This window comes from Pteropus medius, unplaced genomic scaffold (genome assembly GCF_902729225.1).
Source record: "Pteropus medius unplaced genomic scaffold, Ma_sr-lr_union100, whole genome shotgun sequence".
NCBI lineage: Eukaryota > Metazoa > Chordata > Mammalia > Chiroptera > Pteropodidae > Pteropus > Pteropus medius.
Genome location: NW_024352785.1, coordinates 5,374,868 through 5,395,079, shown reverse-complemented (window position 1 = coordinate 5,395,079; position 20,212 = coordinate 5,374,868). Strand labels below are relative to the sequence as shown.

The 20,212-nt window shown below is 35.5% G+C and overlaps 1 protein-coding gene across 2 annotated transcripts in view; it reads right to left on the bottom strand.

The window, feature by feature from the left end:
* The window catches only part of LOC120590799 (tyrosine-protein kinase Fer), a 287,646-nt gene that overhangs the window by 7,376 nt on the left and 260,058 nt on the right, over positions 1 to 20,212 (bottom strand). For both annotated transcript variants that reach the window (XM_039848412.1, XM_039848413.1), the window contains one exon: positions 12,101 to 12,255. In XM_039848412.1, the coding sequence (XP_039704346.1) occupies positions 12,101 to 12,255 (155 nt within the window). The remainder of the gene's footprint in view (positions 1 to 12,100; positions 12,256 to 20,212) is intronic.

The window sequence follows — 20,212 nt, the reverse complement described above, 5'->3', positions numbered from 1 at the left end:
ACCATAACTTTTTATCCAATTGGTTGATGGGCATTTAGGTTGCTTCCATATCTTGGCTATTGTAAATTGTGCTGCCATGAACACAGGGATGCATAAATCTTTACGAATTATTGTTTTGGTTTTCTTTGGCTAAATCCCCAGAAGTGCAATTGCTGGGTCAATAGGTAGATCCATTTTTAATTCTTTGCAAAACCTCAGACTGTTTTCCATAGTGGCTGTATCAATTTTCAATCCCACCAACAGCATATGAGGGTTCCCTTTTCTCCACATCCTAGCCAACACTTGTTCTTTGATTTATTGATGATAATCATTCTGACAGGTGTCAGGTGATATGTCATTGTGGTTTTAATTTGCATATCTCTGATGATTAGTGACCTCCAGTATCTTTTCATATGTCTATTGGCCATCTGTATTTCCTCTTTGGAGAAATATCTATTCGGGTATTCTGCCCATTTTTTAATTGGATTGTTTTTTTTTTTGTTGTTGAGTTGTATGAGTTCTTTATATATCTTGGATATTAATCTCCTATCAGATGTGTCATAAGTGAATCTTCTCCCATTCAATTGGTTGTTTTTCCGTGGTTTTGCTAATTAAAAAAAATTTTTTTTATCTATTTACATTAATTTATCTATGTTAATGAGGTATAATCGACATAACATTATTAGTTTCAAGTGTACAACATAATGACTCAATATTTGTATAATTGCAAAATGATCACCATAATAACTCTAGTTAACATCAGTCACCATGCATAGTTATAAAAATTTATATTTTTTTGATGAGTAGTTTTAAGATCTATTCTCTTAGGAACTTCCAAATATGTAATACAGTACTATTGTCACCATGCTGTACATTACATCCTCAAGACTTATTTTATAACTGGGAGTTTGTACCTTTGTCCCACTTTATCCATTTTGCTCATCCCAAGCCCCTGCCTCTGGCAACTACTATTAATCTGTTCTCTGTATCTATGAGCTTGTTTTGTGTGTGTGTGTGTGTGTGTGTGTGTGTGTGTTTTTAGAGTCCACATGTAAGTGAGATCATGTAGTATTTGTTATTTTCTGTCTGAATTACACCCTTAGGGTCTACCTCTGATGTTTCAAATGGCGAGATTTCATTCTTTTTTATGGCTGAATAGTATTCCATTGTATATATGTACTACATTTTCTTTATCCATTTATGTATTGATGAACATTAAGTTGTTTCTATGTTTTGGCTATTGTAAGTAATGCTACAGTGTACATGGGGGGAATTATATCTTTTCAAAATAGTGATTTCATTTCCTTCAGATATTTACCCAGAAGTGGAATTGCTGAGTCATAGGGTAGTTCTAGTTTTAATTTTTTGAGGAACTTCCATATTGTTCTCCATAGTGGCTGCACCAATTTACATCCCCACCAACAGTGCACAAGGGTTCCCTTTCCTTCACATCCTTGTGAAACACTTGTTATGTCTTCTTGATAACAGCTATTCTAACACGTGTGATTTGGTATCCGTTGTAGCTTTGATTTGCACTTCCCTGATGATTAGTGACATTGAGAATCATTTTATGTACCTGTTGGTCACCTGTATGTTTTCTCTGGGAAAATGCAAATTCAGATCTGCCCATTTCCTGATTGGATTTTTTTTTTTTTTTGCTATTGAGTTGTATGAGTTCTTTATATTTTTGAATATTAACCCATTATTAGGTATATGATTTGCAAATATTTTCTCCCATTCAGTAGGTTACCATTTCATTTTGCTGATAATTTCTTTTGCTGTGCTAAAGCTTTTTAATTTGAGGTATTCCTATTGGCTTATATTTGCTTTTGTTGTCTTTGGTGTCAGATTCAAAAAATTGCTGCCAAGACTGATATTAAGATTACTGCCTGTATTTTCTTCTCGGATTTTTATAGTTTCAGGTCTTACATTCAAGTCTTTAATCCATTTGAATTAATTTTTAGTTGTGGCAAAAGATAATGGTCCGGTTTATTTTATTATTATTACTTTTTTTTGCATGTAGCTGTCCAGTTTTCCCAACAGTATCGAAGAGACTGTCCTTTCTCCATTGTATATTCTTGGCCCCTTTGCCATAAATTGACCATGCAGGCATGGGTTTATTTCTGGGCTCTCTGTTCCACTGATCTATGTCTGTTTTTATGCAACACCATACTATTTTGATTACACTATAGCTTTGTATTATAGTTTGAAATCGGGGAGTGTGATGCCTCTAGCTTTGTTCTTTCTCAAGATTGCTTTGGCTATTTGGGGTCTTTGTGGTTCCGTACAAATTTTAGAATTGTTTTCTCTACTTCTGTGAGAAATGCCATTGGAATTTTGTTAGGGATTACAATGAATCTGTAGATTGCTTTGGGTAGTATGGTCATTTTAACAATATTAATTCTTCCAATCTGTGAGCATGGAATATCTTTCAATTGATTTGCTTCTTCGATTTCTTTCATTAATGTCGTATAGCTTTCACTGTATAGGTCTTTCAACACCCTGGTTAAACTTATTCCTAGTTATTGTTTTTGATGCAATCATAAATGGGATTTAAAAAAATTTCTCTAATAGTTCATTATTAATAGAAATGTAACATATTTTCATATATTGATTTTGTATCCTGCAACTTTACTGAATTGATTGATTAGTTCTAACAGTTTCCTGGTGAAATCTTTAGGAATATAAATATATATATGTAGTGACAAATAGTGACAATTTTACCTCTTTCCATTTGATTTCTTTTTCTTTCTTTGTCTTGCCCAATTGTTCTGGCAAGGACTTCTAATGCTGTTAAGTGTGAGAGTGGGCAACCTTGTTTTGTTCTTGATCTTAGAGGAAAAGTTTTCATGTTTCATCATTAAGTATGATGTTAGCAGTGAAGGTTTGTCATATATGACCTTTATGTTGAGATACATTCCCTCTATAACACCTTGAGAGTTTATATTTGATCTCCTTTACCCACTTCACCATCTCCCTACCCCCTATTTGTGACCTTTACCCCATCTACCTCCCCTACCCAACTAGTAATCACTACTCTATAGTTCTCTGGTAACCACGAGTCTATAGTCCATGCCATTGAGTCTCTGTCCCGTCCATTTGTTGCTTTTAGGTTTATATCTCACATATAAGTAATATCATGTGATTTTCAACTTTTTCTGTCTGGCTTATTTTGCATAGCATGATTATCTCGAGGTCTATCCATGTTGTCGCAAATGGCAGTATTTCATCTCTTCTTATGGCTGAGGAATATCCCATTGTATATGTGTACCACAGCTTCTTTAGCCAATCTTCTATCATAGGACACTTTGGTTGCTTCCACGTCCTGGCCACTGTGAATAATGCTGCTATGAACACTGGTGTGCAAATATCTTTTAGGATATGGGTTTTCAAGTCTTTAGGGTAAATACCTAGTAGGGGGATTGCTGGATCATATGGTAGATCAATTCTTAGTTTTTTGAGGAACCTCCATACTGTTTTCCATAGTGGCTGTACCAGTTTGCAGTCCTATCAGCAGCATATGGGGGGTTCTTTTTTCTCCACATCCTCTCTAACATTTGTTATTACTTGTCCTGTTGATTATAGCTATTCTAACAGGTGTGAGATGGTATCTCATTGTGGTTTTGATTTGCATTTCCCTAATAGCTAGCGATGTTGAGTGTCTTTTTATTTATTTGTTCACCATTAGTATGTGAGAGGTTTTTTGATTACCAGTACGGATATTGAATCAGTAATGTTCTGCTCAGAAGTTATAATTCTTCATGATTCAGTATATGTTTTTTAGGAACATATCCATTTCTTCTAGGTTGTAAAATTTATTGGTTAATAATTGTTCATAATAGTCTCTTATGATCCTTTGCATTTCTGTGGCATCAGTTTCTTCTCTTTCATTTCTGGTTTTGAGTCCTTTCTTTTTTCTTAGTGTAGCTAAAGGTTCGTCAATATTATTTATCAAAGAACCAGCTCTTAGTTTGATTTTTCTATTGCTTTTATAGACTTTATTGCATTTAGTTCCGCTCTGATCTTTGTTATTTCCTTCATTCTACTAACTTTGGGCTTCATTTCTTCTTCTTTTTCAAATTCCTTGAGGCATAATGTTAGGTCATTTATTTGAGATTTTTGTTTCTTCATGTATGTATTTATCACTATGAATTTCCCTCTTAAACTGCTGTTGTTATATCCTATAACTTTCGGTATGCTGTGTTTCCATTTTTATTTGTCTCAGGTATTTTTCCATTTCTCTTTCGATTTCTTCAATGACTTATTTGTTTAGTGATATGTTGTTTAATTTCCACATATTTGTAAAGATTCTAGTTTTATTCTTTTAAAATTTATTTATTTTAATTAGTTTCAAGTATATAGTACATTGGTTAGACATCTATCTAGTTTGTAAAATGATCTCCCCAATTTCTCCCTCGGCTCTCCATCTAGCCAACATATTAATGTTAACTGCATTCCCTATGCTGTGCTCCTCATGACCATCTAACAACTACTAATTTGTACTTCTTTAACCCTTCACCCCATTCTTCCAGCCACCCAAACCATCCTCTCCTCTGTCCGTCAGCAAATTGTCCACTATATTTGTGAATCTGTTTTTGATTAGTTCTTTTTTATTCTTTAGATTCCGCATATAAGTGAAATCATATAGTGTTTATCTTTCTCTGTCTGACTTAAATACCTTCTAGGTCCATCAAAGCAATATCTTTTTCCAACCTCTTCCTTTTAGTCTGTGTGTCTTTTAATCTGAAGTGAGTCTCTTGTAGGTAGCATGTAGGGGTCTTGCTTTCTTATCCATTCATCCACTCTGTCTTTTAGTTGGAGCACTTAAATGAATAGTACCTTTTTATTTAAGGTACTTATTGATAGGAATGTAGTTGTTACCATTCTTTATTTCTGCTTTTGATACATGCTTTTTCTTCTTAAATAAGTCCCTCCAACATTTCTTGTAATATTGGCTTGGTGGTGATAAATTCCTTTAGTTTATTTTTGTCTGGGAAGCTCTTTATCTGTCCTTCAACTCTAAATGATAGCTTTGCTGGATAAAGTATCCTTGGTTGTAGATCCTGGGTCTTCATCATGTTGAATATTTTGTGCCAAGCCCTTCTGTCCTGCATAGTTTCTTTTGAGAAATCAGCTGCCAGTTTTATAGGTGTTCCCTTGGAGGTAACTATCTATCTGCTTTTCTGTTGCTACTTTTAAGATTCGTTCTTTGCATTTAACCTTTGGCATTTTAATTATGATGTGTCTTTGTGTGGGCCTCTTTGGATTCCTGGTTTTTGGGGTTCTCTGAGCTTCCTGGTTTTATGTCTATTTCCTTCACCAGGTTAGGGAAGTTTTCCATCATTCTTTCTTGTTTTCCTTCAGGTATGCCAATGAGATGAATATTTTGACCCCTAATACCGTCCTATATCCTCCTTAAATTATTTTTATAGCCTTGGTATCTTTTTTCTTGCCATTCTGATTGAGTGTCCTTGGCTTTCCTGTCCTTTAGATAGGTCATTTGATCCTCTTCTTTATTCACTTTGTTTATTCCATTTAATATACTTCTTATCTCAGATGTGTTCTTCATTTCCAACTGGTTCCCTTTTTAAATTTCCATTTCTATGTATTTTTCTCTTTGTTGAAGTTCTCACTGAATTTATCTACGCTTCCCAAAAGTTCATTGAGCATCTTTATAACCAGTGTTTTGAACTCTGCATCTGTTAGATTACTTGACTCCATTATATCTGGATCTCTGTTCTGTTCTGTCATATGGTTTCTGCTTCTTTGTCTTCCCATTTTGGCTGTCTTCCCATGTCTATTTCTACACAATAAGCAAAGCTCCTAAGTCTACCGATCTTATTAGTGTGGATTTGTGAAGTTAGTGTCCAGTGGCACAGTCCCGAGAGGGGTTCAGCTGCAGGCCAATTTAGCCCAAGACTCTGCCCCTCCGGGACCACCTGTCAAGATTCAGGAAGCAATCCACAGATGTTGTGCTTACAGTTGCCTCAAAAGGCCACACCAGAAACCGAGGCCAGTTATCTCCAGTGTGATTCTAGGTGCTGCTCAGTAAGGAGCACCTGACTTGCTGAGGATAAACCTGGATGTGGCCTGGGTGGGGCCGCGAGTTGGGGGAGGCGGGGTTTCAGGGAGTCCTCTGGGAGGAGTGACCTCTGTTATCCAGTTTGATGACGTCAGAGCTATGGCTGCATGATGTCAGGTGCACTGGTAGGGGGAGGGCTCAACAGAGAACAATGGATACCACCAACATTTCTGTAGAGTTCGAGTCTTGGCTTAGCCTTCACTCTGATAATGTCTCCCTGTAAGTCCCTGGTGCCCCCTGTGCACAGCTGAACTGGCGCTCATCTGCTTGCGGAAAATCTGCTCGGGGATGTGGCTCCTTTAAGAGGCGTCTGCCTCAGTCTTGGTCTCACTCAGCCGCTAGAGACTGGGCAGCCCCGCATCCTTGCCCTGTCCTACCTTCTGCTGTTGCAGGTGATTTCTTGGATTTCTCCTACTTGTATGGCTTGTTCATCCCAGGTGATTTTTCCTTGCTGCTTGCTCCTTATTTCCGTCACAACTTTGATTTGGTCACCAGAAAGATGAACAGAGCCTCTATCATTTTCCTCCTCTAGTTTTGTTCTTATAATTGGTTTCTAATTTCATGCCATTGTGGTCCAAAAATATGTCCGATATGATCTCAATCTTAAATGTATTAAAACTTGTTTTGTGGCCTAATATATAATCTGTCGAAGAGAATGTGTTGCTGTTGGATGGAATGTTCTGTTAAGGCCGCTTGATCCAATGTGCTAAGGCCAATGTTTCCTTATTGAGTTTGTGCCTAGATGATCTATCTATTGGTGTACACTGGGCATTAGAGTCACTATTGTATTACTGTCTATTTCTTCCTTCAGGTATCTTAATATTTGTTTTATATATTTAGGTGCTCCCAAGTTGGATGCATAAATATTTACAAATGTTATATCCTATTGTTTGGTTGCTCCCTTTATATGTTATGTGATACAATCTTTGTCTCTGATTAAAGTCTGTTTTGTCTGATATATTTCCAGAGAATAACTATGTAGGCCTCTAGGTGTGTGCCAAATCTGAAGCCTGTGCTTCAGGACAAGAAAATAGGTCTCTTTAACAGACTGGGGTATGTTTCAGTTGGCTGTCTGTACAATGCCCTGGGGAGTGGTAGCCAAGAACTATTTGATTACTACCGTCCCATGGGACCAAGGAACACAAGTTCCCTTGGCCACCACAGCTCCCCTGTGATATATACTGGTGCTCTTGAGTGTGATAGAGAGTGCGAAGATGGCACTTCCCATCCTGTTGCTGGAGAGTGTACCAGCAGGCCTTTAGCTGTGTGTTAAATTAGATGCCTAACCATAATCTGATGCTTTAAGGTTAGCAAATGAGCCTCTCAATTGCCTGTTTCTGTGCTTTATCCTAGGGTAGGTGAATCTGAGCATGTGAGCCTGTTAAGAGCCATTTCTTAGTTTTCGTGGACATCCCTGTTGGTTTTCAAAGTTAAATGTTTTGAGGGCTCATCACTCAGGTGCAGGTCTTAAAAGCTGGAGTGCCGAATGTAGGGTTCAAACCCTTCACTACTCAGGGAGAAGCTTCGAGTTTTCCATTCTCTCCTGATTGTGTGTTGCTGTGCTAGAGTTGGGTTAATGGCAAGATTGTGTCTCTGCCTTTTCTACCCACCTTGATGTGTTTTTGTTCCCTCTCGTTTGCCCAACATCTTAATCACTCAACTAGTTTGTATTTTTTTTCCCCCCAGAGGACACTGCAGCTGTAATTTTGGTGTATCTGTGGAAACAGGTGAGTTCAGGATCTTCCTATGTCACTGTCTTGAATTAGAACCTCACTGAATAATGGGCTAAGAGTAACTTACAATTGTATAGCATTTGCTACTTTTCCATCACTCATTTGATCCTCAGTACTCTTGTAGGAAAAAGCTACTAGCATTCTCATCTTGCAAATTAGAAAATGTAGGTATAGAGAAGTAGATGGCTGGGAAACCCTATCCTGATGGGCAATCCAGGCTTCTGTCTCTCTCCCATTCCAGACTACTTACTTACATCATATTAATTAGAGGATATGTCAGTCCCAAATTCCCAGGTGACAAGTAAAATTTTAATTGAATAAATACATTATTTCTAGTTGGAAATCAGTATCTTATTTGCCCTTTCCAAACATAGCACCTGTGGTGACAGCTGTATGGAGATGACAGCTGGAAATACGTGCTAAAGGGGATATATATGTAATAGCCATCTGTATATATTACATACACACATACATAAGAGAAATCTCTGAGAATAAGCATATAATTAGAGTATTTGCCTCTAGGAAGGGGAATTACATAGCTAGGGGTAGGAGGGGGCTTACATATCATTGTAAACCTTTTACTATTACTTGATTTTTAAAAAACAAGTATGTTTTATCTTTTCAAAAATTAAATGATAGTGAAAGTAAGTTTAATTCTATGTCCTTAAGCCAAAGTTTCAGAGAGGTTCCTTAGATGGACTTTTTTTATATCTACGCTGACCCCAAACTTCATGGGAGACTTGGACAGTATTTCACCTACTCTGAGCCATGAGTGAAGAAACAACCCTTAGAAATGAGGCAAAATCTTACCAATCATAAAATATGAAGTATAACAAAAAATGACTTTCATAAGACACTTATAATTTCACATTTAAAAAATGCTGAGTTAGAGCCGGTGTTCAGTAATTTTGTTTGTGAGGACTGAAAAACTTCTCAGGGTTGCCACAATTCTTTTGAACTCTTCTTTGTCTGTTAAAGTCCCTCCCTTTTTGTCATCAAGTTGTTTTGCATTTATTAAAACATTAAAGACTGCTAAAAATTGTCCCTCACTGCCGATCAAAGATGCTCATGCCTGTGTCTTTATTAAGATGCTTTAGGGAAATGCAGGTCCAAGGACGGCAGCATAGGTGGATGCTGAACTCGCCCACTTCCAAGAACACACAGAATGTACTCCATACACCTATATTTAGAGTAATTCCTTCTGAGACAACTGTGAGCCAATTGAACAGCTTCTGCACAACAAACATGAGAAGGACCACAGAGAAGTTTGGGGAACCATGAGAGCTCTCCTGGAGCTGAGGGAACAACCCAAGACCCGAGGAACCGGTGAGTGCTGAATGATAACCTTGCCAAATAGAATTTCCCAGAAAAGCAAAAACTAAAGGAGTTCACAACCACTAAACAAGCCTTTGAAGAAGTGTTAAAGGGTCTTCTTTATGCAGAAAGGGCCATAATCAGTGAATCAACCACTTAAAGAGCTAATATAAAGGTTAAAAGACAATAGTAGCAAGATTATAACTAATCGAGAGATAAAGGAAAAAGATATAAAACATTATAAAAACAAATAATGGAAGAGGAAGTAAAAATGTAGTGCTTTTAGAATGTGATTGAACTTAAATGCCTTCTAGCTTAAAATAGACTGCTAAAGATGAGTATATATGAAATCATGGTAACCATACCCAAAAATATACAGAAATACACACACATACAAAAGGGAAAGGAATCTGATCAAAACACTAAAGAAAACCAACAAATCAAAAGGAAAGAGATCAAGAGGAACAGTGAAGAACAAAAACAACCAAAATATTAACAAAATGGCAATAAGCACATACCTATCAATAACTACTCTCAATTTTAATGGACTAAATACTCCAATCAAAAGACACTGCATGACAGGTTGGATAAAAAATACCATGACCCATCATATGCTGCCTTTTACAAGAGACTCACTTTAGATCAAGACACACATACAGTTCAAAGTGAAGGAAAAAGATATTCCATGCAAATAGAAACAAGAAAGCTAGGGTAGCAATACTTATCAGACAAAATAAATTTCAAAAGAGTGTCAAAGAAGGATATTGAATAATTTTAAAGGGGTCAATCAGGAAGAAGATATATCTATGGACTCAATATAGGAGCACCCAAGTATATAATGCAAATGTTAATGAATATAAAGGAAGAACTTAACAGTAATGCTATAAAAGTTGGGGACTTTAGATTATCCACACAGAAAATAGTGGTTTTAAATGTCACATGAGACCAGTTCAACTTGATATGACACTTATAGAGCATTTCATCTAAAAACTGTAGATTACACATTGAATTTATTTCACGAAATTATATCAATGGCACGAAACTAGAAATCAACTACAGGAAGAAAACTAGAAAAAACAAATAGAGGTTAAAACACGCTTCTAAGCAAACAATGGATCAAAGAGGAAATCAAAAACTACTTTGAGATAGATGAAAACACAACCTTAAAGAAATTTGTGGGATGCAGCAAAAGCGGTTATAAAAGGAAAGTTTATAGCGATCTCAAGCGGCAGGAAAAACTCCAAATAAACAACCTAAATATACACCTAAAGAAATTAGAAAACAAGTAACAAAATCCAAAGAAAGCATAGGTAAGAAATAAATGAAATTGAAAGGAAAAATAAAATTGACAAGCATCTAGCAAGATCCATCAAACAAAAGAGAGAGAACACAAAATCAGAAATGAAGATTACAACTGACACCACAGAAATACGAAAGATTATTAAAGAATACTATTAAAAATTATATGCCAATAAATTAGACAATCTAAAAAAAAAGATGAATACATTTCTAGAAGCCTACAATGTTCCATCACTAAACTGGGAAAAACAGAATCTGAATAGATCAAATTATTAGCAATGAAATTGAAGCAGTAATGAAAAATCTCCAAACAAACAAAAGTCCAGGATCAGACAACCCCACAGGTGAATTCTATTAAACATTTAAAGGCGATTTAGTACCTATGCTTCTCTGTTTCAAAATACTGAACAGTTCCAAATTCATTCTACACATAATCCTACCAAAACCAGAAAAAGACATTGCAAAAAAAGGGAATTACAGGCCAATATCCCTGATGAACAGAGATGCCAAAATTCTTTAAAAAACACTAGCAAACAATTCAACAGTACATTAAGTGGGATTTATATTAGGGATGCAAGGTTGGTTCAATATCCAGAAAACAATTATGTGATTTATTACATCAACAAAACCAAAGATAAATATGATTATCTCAATAGATACAGAAAAAGCATTTGAAAAATTCAACATCCATTTATGATAAAAACTTTCAACAAAGTAGGTATAGAGGGAACGTCCCTCAAATTGATAATAGTTATTTATATATATATTTTTTGTCATAGCTCACAGCTAACATCATACTCAATGGGGAAAAGCTGAAAGCTTTGCCTCTAAGATCAGGAACAACACAAGGGTGACCACTCTTGCCATAGTAAGAGGACTTTTAAAGTCACTATAATGTAGAAAAATCTAGCAAACAGGTTTAAGAACAAATTCTAGAGCTCTGGATTATACTGGTAAGCCCTTAAGGTCTTCCAAGTCAGTTCAAGCTCCCTTCTAGGGATGCTGTAAGAATCAATAAGGTGCTTAATGATGTTTTGTCATCTAATCTTTTATCCTGTGATTGCTCTCCTTAGGAGTATAGCCTTAGAGTAATAACAACAACCACTCCAAAGAAGAATCATAATGGAAAATAGCAGAAATCAATGACATAAGAAGGCAAGTGAAAAAAAAAAATCTCTGTTTTAAAATATAACACCCATCTCTATCTTCCCACACAGGATTTATATAAGTTCTAGAGACTGAGATGCTAAGAAACCATGTCAGTTTTCAGAGTGAGAAACTACGGAGTTGATTGGCTTAATATTTTAAGAACCCAACATTAAATGAGATTATTGATCAAATTATAGGATAGTCAAAGGAAACAGTCCAGAACCACAGCAACACTTTTACTTTGTGTATAATTTTACTCTTAAAATAAAAACTGTTTTTTTTGGATAAAAAGAAAAACTGATCTACAGTCCTATTTAAAATTGCTTGTGAGTATATCCATCTTTTAAACCTAGCAGTCTTACATATAGAAATCTGACCAATAAGGTCAATGAATTAAGTTTGTGCTCATGTTTAAGTTCAAAGTATTACATTTATATATCATCCTAACTTGGGTTCTGCTTTACTCCTGTAATTTTGCTTGTGAATATTTTGTTCTGATGAAGTCTACTTTTTACCAGTAAAAAAAGAAAGAATCCAGTCTTACCATAATTAAGAGCTTCTGGTGCTGTCCATTTAATGGGAATCTGTTTTAAGCCAGAAGAAGAGTACACTCCACCATCCTCTTGACGAGACATTCCAAAGTCACTGATTTTCAGAACATTATTTTCACTTACAAGGCAGTTTCTTGCAGCAAGATCCCTAGGTTAAAAGAAAACACAGAAAACATCCATTAAAACAAACTGAAAGCCGCTTTCACATTTATGACTTCCCCACTTTGCATTTTTACATTTGCAGTGTATTTATAATGAGGTTAAGAATGCTTGTGATTTACCAGTCTTTCCCATCTTTTCTGTCACAGGTAAAAATCATCCACAAGAACATTTGCGTATGGAACAGGCCACATGCTAATTTCTAGGCACTACATATATTTCCATTTCAATAGAAAAACACTGATTCTAGGGTTAAGAAAAAAATCAGAGAGGCTAGGTAAACTTGGCTGGACTGGCTTCCCTAGAGCAGAACTTTCTGTGATTATGGAATATTCTCTCTCTGTGCTGTGCAATAGGTAGCCATTAGCCATGTGTGACCATTGAACACTTGCAATGTGGCTAGTGTGATCAAGAAGCAGAATTTTTTATTTTATACTTTAGTTAAATTTAAATAGTTGCATGTCACTAGTAGCTACTGAGTAGCTTTTGGCAGTGCAGCGTAGAGCTTCCCGACACTTTTTCTACCGTACCCGGGTCAGGGTCTGCGTCTCTCTCCAACCTCATCTTACTTCACTATCTCCACAATTTGTTATATTGCAGACATACTGGGGTTCTTTTTGTCCCCAAATGTAGAAAAAGTCCCCTAAACTTAGCTTTTCCCTTTGCCTGGAGTGCTCTCCTAGACATTTGGATAGCTGGCTCCTCTTCCTTCATTCTTAGCTCAGATGCCCTCTCCTCAGAGAAGTCTACCCTGACCACCCTTATCGGATAGAGACGACAACAGTGAACAAAACAGACCAAGCCCCTCTTCTAATTCTAGTGGGAAAAACATTCAATAATCAAATTCAAATGCACACACACAGACTACGTGCTCTATGTGGAGAATGGACTGGCAGAACCAGACAGACCAGTTAGGAGAGGATTTCAGGAGTTGAGAAGAAGTGACCATAGCTGCACTAAGATAAAAGTGGTGAAGTTGTTCAAAAACTGTTAGATTCAGGATGTATTTTGAAAGTACAATCAATAAGATCTGCTGGTAAATTGAATGTGGAATAGGAGAAAAAAAGAATCATGATGACCCCAATATATTTTGGCCTAACCACCTGGAAGAATGGAGGTGACATTTATTAAAATAGGGAAGACTAGGGAGAGGACCAGATTCAGAGTATGGCAGAGACAGCCAGTTGCCTCCTAATGTGCAATTCCTCCTCTTTTTAGTAAAATAATCCTGATTTTAGCTGAATATATTGCCATCTAGCTAAAAACTGCTATACTTCCCAAGCTCCCTTGCAGCTACATGTGGCCATAATCTAAATTCTAGCCAAAGGGTTGTAAGCCCAAGAGTTGTCTAGAATTTCTAGGAAGTTTCTTTAAAAGAAAGGGGAAGTATCACTATATTGGTCCCTTCTGCTAACACAAAAAAGAAGCATACCAAAGTTGGAAAAGCATCGACGAGGAGCCTGAGACTGCCATATGTGTTCTAGACTGTCTATATCTGTACCTCTGGATTTTTTTTTTAACATGTAAGAGAAATTTCTATGTCATTCAAGTGATTTTTGTTTCTTAGATTTTTCTTTTCTTGGCGTGTTGTTATAGCAGTTAAAAGTAATCCAGTACTGTGGGGAGGGGTTCATTTTGGGTATACTGAGTTTGAGATGTTTATTAGATCTCCAAGTGGATATGTTGAGTAGGCAGTTGGGTACATTAGTCTGGAGATCAGAAGAGAGGTCTAAGAGTTGTCAGCTTTCACATGGTATTTGAAGCTATGGGATTGGAGAAGTGAGTGTAGAGAAGAAAAAAGGTGTTCAAGGATTAAGTCCTAGAGTACTCCATCACTTAGAGGATTGAAGAAAGGCGACTGAGACGGAGCAGCAAGTGAGGCAGGAGGGAAACCAGAAGAGGGGTTGGTATCCTGGAATCCAAGTGAGGAAAGCTTATCAAGAAGGAATAGCAATCAACTCTGTCATTTGCTACTGAGAACACAAAAAGGATGAGGACTATGAACTGGCCATTGGATTTGGCAACATAGATTTCAGTGAGACACTGACAAGAGCAATTTCAGTGGAGTGGTGGGCACAAAAGCATGATTAGAGTGTGTTCAAAGAGAATGAGGAAAAGTAGTGGAGAGAGTAAGCTGAGATACTCTTGAATAAAGTTGTTACAAAGAAGGACAGAGAAATGGAGAGGTAACTAGAAGGGGGTTTTAGGTCAAAGGAGTATTTCCCCCTAATATGGAGGCTATTACATGTATACATGCAGATGGCAATAATATTGTACATAGGGTAAAACTAACAGAGAAAGGTGACAATAGCAGATGTGGAACCCTGGAGAATGTAAGAAGTGATAGGAGTGGGATCCACCTATGCTCTTCAGAGCTGTATTGCCAATGCCTAGAATAGTACTTGACACATAGTAGGTGCTCAATGAACACTCGTTGAATGACTATATACATACTACCTTATCCTAAGACTGATCCCTGTCTATTCTATGCTTTTTCCTTTTTAATTCTTTTTTTTTTTCCCCCTGAGGAATAATCAACAACTAGTTTCTCTTTCTACTGAGATAGTTTTATATATTTATCTTTGGAATGCATCTCTAAATATCAAACATGACTCAAGAGTTCCAAAAATTAGTGTAATTTATGTGACTGGTCTTGTAACATAGGAAGTACTTTGAGTGACTGACTTATATCAACAGTTGACTAGTGATGCTGGTACTTCCTAAGGGTGTAAATTACCTTGGAATTGTTGAATATAATTGATAATCAGAGAAATAACATTTTTATATTCCCTAACTTGGGTGGTAGTACCTAAAGTTTAGAAAGGAATGTGAAATTTTCTGCCTTATTAATTTTTTAAGATTCACTTTGTTCATCAGATCAAGTTTCATACTGGAGAATCTCAGCAGAAGCCCAGTCTATAGATGTACCATGAGCACCTACTGGAAGAGTGAGAGTCTCTGGTTTGTTGCTTAGACAAAGTGAGTGACAGTGATGCTGGCTCATTTATCTTCTTAATCTATAGGGAGGAACTATCATATTGGCTAAGGACTCTAAGTCCTACTTATGGCATAGCTGGCCAGAAAAAATCCTAGTTCTGCCCCCTATCATTTGTGTGCCTTGGCGTATTTTATTCATCTAAAAAAAATACAATCTAGCAGGGCTAAATGAGCTTAAGTTTATGAAGTGAAGTGCTAGCATGCAATATGTGGCTAAAATTAAGTTGAACTATCACCGCTGTATTATTTCTATTGTTTATGTATTACTACTATAACTACAAGAGACCCTTGAATAGCATGTCCAAATCACTTTTCAAAATAAGTTTCTAAGAGTATGGCATGATCACAAAGGAAAAGGGGCTGGCATCTGGAAACTCAAGGCTACAAAGAGGTAGGTTTGTAAAACATGCTTCAAAGATGCATGTTTACATGCTGACAACTTCATAAAGTTATACAGAATTATCTGAATGCTCACGGTTTCCACATTATTCTCTTGAATTACTAGTAGAATAAAAATCTTAAGGTCTTCATCTCTGTTGAGATGGGTTCATTTGTCTCTGGAGATAATTTCTCTACATGGTAGACATGTAAAACTTTCAGTAGATTATTTCCTTTCTATTACTTTGTTGTATTTCATCACTGCCCAAATCAAGGTCCAGAGGGGTATTTGTGATTGTTGACATTTGACTAATAATTAGACTGTATGGTATTTTGGGGAGTTAAATTTACTCACCCGCCTTCACTCCTTATTCTCATCTCCCAGGATGGGAGACAAAAACACTATTTAATATCTTTCTGAAAGAGTTATTAAACATTAAATGTATTGTTAGTAAATCAATAAAAGTGATCTGTTAGAGGAATTTTTGAGAATTTTCGGGTATGTTTTACTTAGATAAGTAGATCTAATTAATGTTACATACATATATGTGTGTGTGTGTATATTTATTTATTTATTTAAGAGGACAAGCCATATGGTATATTGCTTAAGTTCTGGATCCAGATTATCTATCTTCAAAATCTACCTTCTGAGATTCCTATCCTGACATGGCAAATTAACCCCATAATCCATTCCTCCTGATGATTATAACTAAAATCTCTAGATGAAATACCAAAAATAATTCCTTAAAAATTCCTCAAAAGAAAGAAACAGGTAGATTCTAGAGAACAAAGGCAACAACATGGGAATGAGTTTTCTGTTTTGTAGTTTTCCCCCTCATTTATCTTACAGCTTTTCCCTGAATGTGGATTTCAGTTACAGAGTAATACAAGGGAGGCAGCACCAGTGTCTGAAACTTCAACAGAAACCACATCTCTCTGCCCCAAGAAACCAGGAAGAGAGGTCTTTGTGAGCCACAGAGTGTGAAGAAAGAGTGGAGAAGAACACCTGGGTCAGTGTTTGAATTTCAGTGTAAGTCTTGAGCTACACATAGAGGGGCAGACCCAAACCTACTTAGAGAACTGAACTCATTTTTAGAACACTGCCCATGTCTCAGAATAACCCCCTATCACACACATCACCAACCCAGGCTTTGAGAAATTAAATGTGGTTTGAATTTGTCTATCACTGTGAGGTAGAATTTATGGTCTGAACCTAACTGGGTTGATTGCCTGCTAAAACAAAAAGCAATCTCTGGAGGAATATTAACAAGGACTTAGAGCCTGAACAACATAACATTCACAGTATCAAGGACACATTTCAAAAATCCTAAATATATAAAGAACAAGAAAAATGTGATCAGTTCTAAAAAGAAAATCAACAAATGCCAACACCATGATAACCAGACATAAAGCAGCTATTATAACTGTACTCCATGAAATAAAGGAACACACACTTGAAGTAAATGGAAAAGTAGACATCTTCAGTAGAGAAATAGAAAAAGAACATTATATAAATGTTAAAACTTTAAAATAATATGAAATTTAAAAAAAATCACATAGGCTCAATATCATATTGGTAATAACAGAGGAAGGACTCAGTAAACTTGAAGATAAATCATACAGAATATCCAAGTTGAAAAATACTCAAAAAGAAAAATGTGAACGTGAACAGAACCTTAGAGACTCATAGAATATGAAAATATTAAAAATTCATGTTATTGGAGTCTCCATTAGAGCAAGAAGAGAACAAGGCAGAAAATCTGTTTGAAAAAATAATGATCAAACAAATCCGAAATTTAGTTGAAAGAAATAAATCTACCCATTCAAGAATCTTTATGAACTCCAAACAGGATAAAAATCAAAGAAAAAAAAACACCTACATATATTATAATCTAGCAGCTGAAATCCAAGGAAAAGAAATGATCTTAAAAGCAGACAGAGAAAATGACACATATGGAGAAAATGATTCCAATATTCACAGACTTCTCAAAAGAAACAATGGGGAGGGGGCAGAAGACAGTGGAAAAACATCTTTCATTTGTTCAGATGGCAATTATTCCCAAATTGATTTGTACATTTAATGTACTCCCAATCAAAATTCTAGCAGATGTCTTTGTTAACCCACAATTCTATAGCCAGCAAAAATATCCTACAAGAATAAAGACATTGTCAGATGAAAGAAAACTAAGAGAATTCATTGACAACAGCCCTACTCTATCAGAAATGTTAGAAGTATTTCAGGCTGGAAGGAAATGATACCAGAAAGAAATCTGAAACATCAAGATAGAAGAAAAGAACAATAGGAATGATGAACATTTGGGGTAGGTATAAAATAATATTTTTTCCTTTTAAGTTCCTTAAAATATAACTGAATATAGAAAACAAATAGCATTATCTAGTCAGGTTTTCCATGTATGCAAATATTACACATATGACAACTACCAAATTGGGCAAAGGGACCTACATGCTTGCAAGTTTTCCACATTTTATATGAAGCACTACAATATTTAAATAGTCTGTGGAAGGTTAGATATATGTATTGCAATCTATAGAGCAACCACTAAAAAAAAAGAGATAAAAATGAAATGCTAAAAAAATATTTAAAGTATCAAATATTTAAAATATCAGCATCAAGAATGAAAAGGAGCCATTACTGCTAATTCTACAGACAGTGAAAGGATACTAAAACACTGAGAAAATTTTATACCAACAAATTTCACAGCTTAGATGAAATGAATATATTTCTTGAAAATAAGACAGCAAAATTGACACAAGAAAAAGAAAATCTGAATAGTTCTATATGTCTAATGAAAATAAATATGGTATCAAAATATATTCCCCCAAAGCAAACCCCACTGGTTTCATTATTTGTAAATTCTATCAAACATTCAGGGAGGAAATAACAATATTAAGCAAACTCTTTCAAAAAATAGAGGAGACTAACTGCCTAACTCATTTTATAAGCCCTGCAGAACTAATACAAAAACTGATAAAGATATTATCAAAGAAATTACATAAAAACACCCTCATGAAGAGAAAGCCAAATATTTTTTAACAAAATGCTAACAAATCAAATCCAATGATATGTGAAAAAGATAACACATCATGACCAAGTATGGTTTGTCTTAGTAATGCAAGGTTGTTTTAGCATTTGAAAATTAATGTAATTCACTAGAGTAACAGAATATAGGAGAAAAAACCATATGATCATTCCAATTCATGCAGAAAAAGCATTTAACACCATTCAATATCTATTAATGATAAAATGCTCATCAAACTGGAAATATTAAGGTACTTCATCAACCTAACAAAGGGCACCTGTAAAAAATTCAACCACTAACATCATACTTAAAGTTGAAAGACAAAACTGCTTTCCAAGGAGATCAAAGCAAAGATGCCTGATTTAATCATTTCTATTCAAAAGGACCTCTGTTCTGGAGGTCCTAGTCTTTGCAATAAGACACAAAAGAAAAAAAAAAGTACAAATATCAGAAAAGAAGTAAAAAACTACTTCTATTTGCACTATTTGCAGATATGATTTTTTTTACATAGGAAATCATAAGGAATTTACATAACAAGAACTAGAACTAATAAATTTAGCAAGTTTGCAAGATAAAAGATTAATACAAAAATGTATTCTCATATGCAGCAGCAAACAATTGGAAAAGAAAATAAATTCCATTTACAGTAATGCCAGTAAAACAAATAGCTAAAAATAAATGTAGCAAAAGACATCCAGGTCCTTTACACTTACCACTGTAAATCTTGACTGAGAAAAAATAATTAATAAATGGAAAGATTCCATGCTCATGTAGTGGAAAACTCAATGCTAAGACAGCCATTCTTCCCAAATTAATCTATAGATTTAATATACTTCCAATCATTATTCTAGCAGATGTCTTTGTAAAATTAAACAAGCTGATTATAAAATGAATATAGAAAAGCACGGGTTCTAGAATAATCAAAGTAATTTTAAGAAGAACAAAGTTGAAGGACTTACCTAACCTGATTTTAAATCTTAATATAAAGCAATTGTTATCAATATAGTTCAGTGAAGGAGAAGAGATATCATAGCTTGATGGAACAGAATAAAGGGTCCAGAAATAGATCCACAAATATGTGGTCAAATGATTTTTGAAGAGGTACAATGGCACCAGAGTGCACACCTCCCAATCTTAGTAGGCCACTGACTCCTTCTTGGGGCCAAAGGCAGTTTCTCTTGGTCTGAATGAACTTTTTATTCACCGAAGCACTTTAATCATTTATAGGATTTCAGTTTTAGCACTTTCCTCAGAATAACACCTACGCTTTACAAATACATGCACTTCTGTTGTCATAACTATCTTCGCTGTACCACCAGCTGCAGAGGTTTGTCCTCTAAAATGAGGATTACAGTTCTATGAGTGACTGATCTAAAACCAGTTTACATAAATCTTCAATTCAATGTAAATAACATTTCAATAACACTTACAGAAAACTTTACTTCCTTTGGATTGCACTAAATTCATGTGAATGGAAATGGTATCTTCTTGGCATAATCTATTAATTAAAAAAAATGTAGGCCTTCAGGC